Source organism: Acanthisitta chloris, unplaced genomic scaffold, assembly GCF_000695815.1.
Source record: "Acanthisitta chloris isolate BGI_N310 unplaced genomic scaffold, ASM69581v1 scaffold41598, whole genome shotgun sequence".
In the NCBI taxonomy this organism is placed as follows: domain Eukaryota; kingdom Metazoa; phylum Chordata; class Aves; order Passeriformes; family Acanthisittidae; genus Acanthisitta; species Acanthisitta chloris.
In genome coordinates this window covers 1-8,661 of record NW_008689459.1, presented here as the reverse complement: position 1 = coordinate 8,661, position 8,661 = coordinate 1, and the positions used below count along the sequence as shown (strand labels likewise).

General features: G+C 39.2%; 1 protein-coding gene across 1 annotated transcript; it reads right to left on the bottom strand.

The window, feature by feature from the left end:
• Positions 1 to 360: 360 nt before the first annotated feature.
• OTOP1 (otopetrin 1) lies at positions 361 to 8,647 on the bottom strand (the record flags this gene model as incomplete). Its single annotated transcript, XM_009081393.1, has 6 exons — positions 8,362 to 8,647; positions 3,994 to 4,130; positions 2,919 to 2,977; positions 2,357 to 2,487; positions 1,243 to 2,189; positions 361 to 520 (listed from the first exon to the last, which is right to left on the bottom strand). Coding segments are annotated over exons 1-6 (1,720 nt in total), but the record flags the coding sequence as incomplete, so codon positions are not given.
• Positions 8,648 to 8,661: the final 14 nt, after the last annotated feature.

Here is an 8,661-nt window from a genome sequence, read left to right as displayed (position 1 = left end):
TGAATGAAAACAAAGCCTTACAAATTATATAGAGGCCAAATCCCAGATGACTAAAACAAAGATTAATGAGATCAAATTAACTTTCCTATGTAGTGTTAATCATATTAACACTAATATGATTCCGAAAAGTGTCCCTATACAATAACACCACATATATAACAAAATATGTGGAAGGAAAAATAAAAAACATTACATGCTATTAGCTATGGTCCTTCCTTTTAAAAGAAAATATTGGCTCTTCTATTTATTGAGCAGCTGCTGCGTTCACCCATTCATTCATCCACTCCTTCAACTGCTATTTATTTACTTAATTATTCAATCGATTGTTCACTGAGGGACCATGTATGAGCTATGTTTTACAATTGACCTCAAAGAGAGAGGCAGCTGAATGCATCCGATAGAAAATAGAGAAAGGCATGGCAAGGTTCACAACAATTATCCAAGGTTCAAAGCCAAAAACGATTTCTTCTAGCCCATTGTCATATTCCGGGCGGCACCCGAACGCCGGAGGTATCCACAGCTGCGAGGGAAGAATGCAAGGCCAATATTAATCACCAGTGATACAAGTCAATAGCCCTTAATGACTGTGACTCCACCATACTGCAAACTGGTTTCAGAAATCCCTAGGAAAACCCTCCCTGTTGCTACTGGGACCCACTGGTGGAAGAGAGTTTCAGCTTGTGCTGCTATCGTAGTTCTTGGACTGTGACTGAAACAAGCTTAGGTTCCCATTTTCCACATTTAAATAACATTTGTTTCCTAAAGGCATATTCACTTATTCTTCCAGAAGAAGTAAAATTTACTTCCTACAAACTGTGGAATCATAGAATTTTAGGGGCTCAAATGGACCTTATAGATCATCTAGTCCCAACCCCCTGCCCTGGGCAGGGACACCTCCCACCAGAGCAGGTTGCTCAAGGCTTCATCCAACCTGGCTGTGAACACTGCCAGGGTTGGGGCAGCCACAGCCTCCCTGGGCAACCTGTGCCAGTGTCTCATCACCCTCACAGGAAAAGATCTCTTCCTAATGTCTAGCCTAAATTTTCCCTCTTTCATTTGTACCCTTTGCCCCTTGTCCTGTCACTGCAGTTCTTAACAAATAGTCCCTTTCTGGCTCCCCTGTAGGCCCCTCAGATACTCAAAGGGTACTATGAGGTCTACAAAACCACGTGATTTTAATATACTTATCAGACAAGAAAGGCTGGGAAGCTTTTGGCTATTAACTTGTTCAAAATGTCTTACCGAAAGGTTGCAGAGGAACAAAAATGCAGCAATGTTCTTCAGAATTCTCCTCTTGTTGTTAGTAACCGAGTTACTACTGTAAAATGAGAAATCTGAGTCTGAATGCATGGCCGAACTATTGTCCTGACTCGTTTCTTCTTGGGCAACACCAGCACCATTGTTTTCTCTCCCACAAATGCTGCCCTTAAACAGACAGGGCACCTCCCTGGGGTCACGAGTGGTTCTGCCGTTGTAAATCTCTTTGTACAAGGGGGTAAGGGACAAAGTGCTCCCCCGAGATATAGTCACTATTCGAAGAGTTTTAATGTCATCATTCACCTTTTCCTGCTCACGGTGGATGGATTCAATGATAAAGAGGTTCTGGATATATTTCTCAATAATAACCAGGACAGAGTAGGGCAGGTTGTACCACGTGTATTTTGGGTGAGCTTGGGCACAGATAATGGCAAGGATTGAGCCCCAGGAGAGCAGCCAGGACCCTGCAGCTGTGCCCACCAGCAGTTCTGCATCGAGTTTTCGAGCAGGATTCTTGGAATTATCCAACGATCTCTCTTCCAGTCTGTAGATGAGGAGGGCGACGATTCCAGCTGTACACATGAGAGCCAACACAAAGATAGCATGCAAGTAAAACATAGTGAGTGCTAACTCACTCTTGATTTTTGACCCTCCAATCTGAATTAAATACACAACAACTATGCCTATTGTGCTAGTTAACACAATTAATCCAAAAATCATCCCAACGGTTATGCCATGGAACTTGAATGCAGTTTTGTTTTGCTGGTGGTGCTCAACTTTGCGGCCAATGTTCTTCCACAGGACATAGAGCATCGTGGACGCGAGGATATGGTACTCTATATTAAAGGGATACAGGTAATATATTCCTTGAGAAAATATTGAGCAGAGAGTTGTTGTTGTGCAATTGCATTGAGGTGCATGGTCATCTAGAACTAAAGGAAAGAGAGAGATTAGTTATGTGCATTATAAAGATTACTTGTTTAAAGTGAACAAAGAAAACAAATATAACATAGTCATGAATGACCCAGCTCTGTCCTGCAGTATTTTGTATGAGTGTCCTACAGCAGGATTTCCAAAATGTACCAACCCTTTCACTTACTTATAGTTATGTTGCCAAAACCAAGTGTGATTAGTCTTTCCTTATGTTCATTCAGTTGATGTTTAGACTCTGCTAACACTCCATTTGTCCACAGGAGCAAATTTGTAAACACAGAATGGATAACCCCAAACCTACAAAATAAAGCAATTGTTGAAGGAATCTGCACAGGCTGCGCTGACTGCAGGTTACTGATGCAGATTCCCTTTCAGTAGCTAAATAAGAAGACATAATAAAGTGCATAGTCCTAATGACACATCCATGTCACTTCCTTCGTTCAAAAATGTCAAGTGACACTGTGGTATCATATGTTGCCTATTTCCCTCTCTCATGAGAAAAATGTACGTATTCTGTGACTACTGTATATTACAAAATGTAAGTACAGTTTAAATTAAATGGAGTTACTTTCTGTTTAACTATTCTATTTCATTCTACTCTACACAATCTAGAGTAGAATCAATCTCTGTATATTTTCACTGTCCATCATACAGTAAAACTGTAGGTGTTAAAGCACTGTACAAACCTAGACCTATTAACATTAAGATGAGGATCAGATCCACTTTACCTTTCAAGTGTTTTGAAAGACTGGATAACATCCTTTGCATGACACCACAGAAAGTACACCTAAATGAAAGGAATACAGAGAAAAGTAAAGCAAAGAAGTTGCAAGATACAGACAGTGGACATTATGAGAATGTGAAATTAAGATTACTTCAACCAAATCAGAATTTGACCTTCACAGAGAAATATAGAAAAGGTCAGAGTTACTAATTAAATTTCAATGCTTTTTCTTTTTTTCTACAGAAAGCAGAAGAACGTTGGCTGTTCAAAGCTCATTTACAGCAATGATAACTGCTGGGAACATCTTTCTTTTCTTTCTGAATGACTGGAAAATGCATTACAGTACCTGGCTATAACCGAGTATCTCAGTTGAGTGGCTTTTCTTTCCTTCTTTCCTACAAACCTGATGTCAGTGGTTCATAGGAATTAATGTGAGGAACAATCAGCTATGGAATGTCACCATACACTATTGACCCAAAACCTTACAACAAACAAGCAGCTGGAACATTTTACAGGAGTCACTATGTTTGCTATTGTGCAGCCACTGATGAGCATAACCAAATGCTTCTAGAAGGAATATCTTTGTTCATTTTTTATAGGCAAGTTGTGCAAGTATTTCATAACCAGCAGGGAAGGGTTTTGGCCCCTTTGAATTCTCAGGCCTCCACCCCTAATACAAATGGGATACCAGGATAGATAGGTTGAATTGAACTTGTGTGGCAAGTCCTACACACCAAAATAAAGGACTTGTCTTTAGTCAAGGTGCTCATTCCAGCCTGAAAATTCTGAAAGTTATAAAACTGTAACTAAAAAAATAACCTATGTAACTTCAGCTACAGGAGAGGATTTTTTGATTATTCCTTTCTGAACCCACATGAATTTTATGGCAGAGCAATTTCAGGTTGCAAAGACTGAATTTATACGTAAGAAATACATACATGCACAAGTATATAGTCCTCAAAAGTCTCCTGTGATATGCTTAGAAATTAAACTGGTATAAATTCCGCTGATGACAAAATAAAATGTATTTTTGGTAAGAAATAGAGATATAATATAAAAATGCAACCAGTGACTTTTACCTGTAGAATGGTGTGCACAGCATGTGTAACAGGAAAAATACCTTCAGTTGGTGATAAACAGTTTGAAAAATCAATGTAATATCCAATTTTAAAAGAGTCCAGAATCAAAGTAATCACTGCAAATAATGTAATGCCACCTACAAAGGAAAAAGATATTAGAAAATGTCAATGTATAGTTATAATGTCTCAAGACAATTTGTCCAATATACTAGAATCTGTTTAGGGGAAGTAAAGTTGGTTGATATCTGTGTTCTTGTTAGGGAAATAAAAGCAGATTGATGTTAGTGAAGATAATTGACTCCATGTAATAAGTGCCTGTAATTTATGAAAGTAACACAATCACTTGGTGTGCCCTCCCCATGGCTCAGGAGGTTGCACTTTAACTCAGAGACCACAAGTACAATTTGTTCTACTAGAAAGGAACTAAAGACTTAGTTTCAGCATCTATATTTCACACACACAAAAAAATACCCTAATATGTTTCTCTAAATACGTATTTTGTATCCTGAAGAACTTTAAAATACATTTCTCCTTGTTTAATTATTATTATTTTGGGGGTTGTACCTGTATGACTATGCTCAACTGGCAATAAAACTACTGAATCAAACTCTAAGCCTTCTCAGGATTTATTTTTTTTGGGTTCAGCTTTGGGGTTTTTTTGTTCAAATAGGCTTTCACTGGATTTAATTTGGGCTTATTTGAATGAAGACTAGATGAAAATTTATCCATGGACCTTAACTAGACCTTATGACATATATCAGCATCAGTATGTATATATCAGTATATATTAGTATCCTCACAGAGTAATAACATCACTAGTGTTGGCTTTGATGAATATTTATCTTTTATAAGATAAATATACAACCTAACTTCCATATAAGCACCACATGTTCCACTTGTGGTAACAAAAAAGTAACACTAATAATTTATTCAATTAATAACACCTTTATTCTTAAAGTTGAGCTGTTATAAATAAAGCAGAAATTACTAAAAGGTGTAATTTTATTATTTCATTGATCCTTTACATTTAAACAGAAACAGACTTTAGAAACCTTTTTAACCACAAAGGTATGAATTGCAGTAGGATTTTATGTTTCTGTTTTACAGTCTCTGCATAATAAGAACAACATCAAGCTACTGATTGAGTGTCATTTCTACCAAGAGAGAAAATCTTCTGCTTTGGTATTTCAAAACCTAAAATCTCAGCTCTGCACTTTATGCATTTATGTAATCCTACAGAGTTTTTTTATTTTATGCTTCTTATGTCAGTTAATTTGTATTACTTCTAGCGCATGTAACGGGACTGGAGCTCACACTTAAATAGATGTGCTATTTTCCTTCTGTGTAAAAGTACATGACATCTAAAAATGCAAAATTCTAGGCTACTCTTGAGATCAAACTGTGTTTTCTTCCTTACTTAAGGAATGCAAATCATTCTAAAAAAGCTCAGAATTGTTAATTCTTCTGAAAAAACTCTACCTGAGGTAGCTGGACATGCTCTGAGCAAGGTGATGACCTTCAGAAGTCCCTTCCTACCTAAATTATTCCATTACTGATTTTGTGATTGATGGTTTCTTTAGAAAGTATGCAGAAAACAGCCTATTTGTCTGATTTACGACAATTTGAGGGACTTCACAAGTGTTATGATTGTTTCAATAAGAAAGCAAATGCTATCTTCTGAAGCAAAAGGATTATCAATTACTCTACGATAAATTGTTGTGGATATGTTGACTTTACAGAGTATTTTAGAGAGGTATTTGACAGCAGTAGAGTACATGAGAGTAGTAGGATACATGACAGTAGTAAGGTAATTTCCCAATGAATTTATGGTGTAGGTTTAAGCCCTGAGGATCTGCTTCAGGTAATGTCAGAAAAAAATGGGTGGAAAATGTGTTTTATAATGTAAAAGTTCTGCAGAATAGGATCACAAGGGACTTGTTAGCTAGAAGGAGTGTGAAGAGGGAAGGCAAGGCAAGGGGCTCAGGCTTAAATTCACAGAAATAAACAACAAACATGTCCTGGATTAGTGATCTGCCTCCTGAACTGTACCTGCATCTTGTCTTTACAGAGATGACTGTACTGTAGTTCCACTCTGACTTTACTGTGCAGTCACTGAGCACTGGGACAGATAGCCCAGAGAGGTGGTGGATTCCCCCTCACTGAAGATATTCTAGAACCATCTGGACACAATCCTGAGCCATGTGCTCTAGGATGACCCTGCTTGAGCAGGGAGGTTGGACCAGATGACCCACTATGGTCCCTTCCAGCCTAACTAATTCTATGATTCTGTGGTTCTGTGTGATTCCGTGATACAACTTGAAAGGATTCACTAAAATATACTCATTTTATACTGTTTAATACAAAGACATTTGCTCTCACAATGACAGCAAGGAGATATTCTTCAAAATCAGCTGATAAAGCTAGTAAAAAATTGTAGAGAGCTTTCTGCGGAAAGACTTGCTGAAAATATGTCTGTCTCACTCCATCCCCCCCCTTTCCTTTTTTGGACTTTTAGTCTTTCAGATAAAAAATTCTATGACAAAACCACTGATAAAGAGGAGGGGAAGGGAAATCTTGGCAGAGGAATTGCCACCTGAGTTTTTCCTTAGCTCAAATAAGTTTTCTTTTACCAACAGAGCATAAAGGAGTTGTACAGACTTGTTGTAACTACAAGAAACTCCTAAGAATAGGAAAGTGTAGGTCGTTCCCTAAGGGCGAATTTGTTGAATTGCAGCCTAGACATCCAAGAGGAGCCATGGAAGCTGCACCACTTGAGAAGCCAGTACAAAGAACCATCCTGTGCTGGTAAAAGAAATGGATAAGGTAACCTAGTAGCTCAAGCCAGGATCTTATTTCTAAGTTTCTGTGACTCCTTATATCCTGTAGGACAAATGAAATGCTGTGAGTGCAGTGCCAAAAGGAAAAGGGCAGGGGGTCCTGCTGTACTTACCAATGTTAAGCAGTATTTATTCCATACTTAGGAGGGGAAAACTACACTCCAAGTAACAAAAGGATAGTTTGGTCCAAGATAGGATCAAAGTAAGCCTTGCACTAATGAATTTCAGGAGGTTGTAAGCCATATAAGTAAACAAATGAAAAATGCTCTGAGATTAACATTGCCTTGGAAAACAGTAAATAATCAAGAGGAACAATTCAGCAGTTGGTATGTGAACTCTATACATTTCAGGAAAGAGTCTATAGACCATGGATGTATGTTAGACATTAGAAAAGAAAAAAGAGATTTTCCTTGAGCAATTCATACACAATTATCAACAGCTGCAAAGAACATAAAAGACACTCAAGCACTGAGATTGAGAACAAACTACATTTCCACAGCACAACCTTACTTTTCAAAATAATCAGGTTTTAGATGTTCCTGGAATTTTCATTTAGATATTTCATTAGCTGCTGTGTTAATTAACTGTTGTCTCATTGCTAGCAGGTAGGAAATATTTTATGGAAAAGCTGTCTTAAGAGTATTCCATTTAAAATACTTTAGTTTTCAACCTATCATTTACAGTGCTGAGACTGGAAAAGGTTGTGGTAAAACTAGACTTGCCTATTACCCACACAGCACTGATGTAGGTTGTTTCTTGTTCTTGGGACCCAGAAACACAGCACTCCTGTCCCCACAACTCTGTGATGTGCTCCCCAACTGCCTTCTCTCAATATACCCTTATATCCTCACTCCAGTACACACCTGACTCTGGAGATAAGGGTCATCAAATCCAACCACTGCCCTTGCAAACTTGTATACTTTTCCTACAAGCTAAAGCTCATTTTAGATTCCTTGCTTAACTGCTTTATGTACTAACCTACAAACTGATCTGGCCAGGGATTTTGTCCTCTTCAGTCTACAGATGTTTCTAAAGCATCACTGTACACATATAAATGGGAATCTCTGATACACATTGGTATAGAGATCAATTGAGGACCCCCCTGACTGGTACTATCCTAAAGTAAGTTGCATTATACCATCTGGAAAAGGTGATTATTCCTGCAAAAGAGCTGCATGACACCAACAAAATTGCCTCTTTCACTAGCTGTACTTAATTTTTCAAGCATATCCAAACTAGCCCAGTAAGGGGAAAAAAAGGCACTGGAGCTTTCAGCACTGAAAATGGTAGGTTGGAAAGTGAGGGTGTTTAACAAACAGCTTTCCCATACAATCTCTGAGTATGTTCAGCTTATGCATATATTTACTTTAGAGTGCACTGCATGTTGTGAATACCAGGATGCCTCCTGGTAGGGATGGAGAGGGTAACAAAGAGACAGCAGACACAGGTGATGGCACAGATCAGAGAATCATAGAATCAACCAGGTTGGAAGAGACCTCCAAGATGCCTCGCGTGCGGTGCCAGTACTCACACTTCAGCCAGCGAGCTCCAGCGTGCGTGTCCTTGTCCTGGATCAGCCTCCTCTGCGTGCAGCTCCTGCAGAGGTACCACAGCATCCACAGCAGCTGGATGAGCATCAGCGTGATGAGGTAGGAGAGAAGGTGGCTCTTGCTGATGCCCACGGCGTGCACAGCCCAGGCGAAGGTGAGCAGCAGCCCGGCCAGGAAGAGGTTGATGCCGTACTGGCTGCTGAGGATCTCGGCGTTTTTCTGCGGGTAGCTGCCGCCCGGCGCGGGGGCACCGGCGGCTCTCTCCATCCCGCACGCCGCGG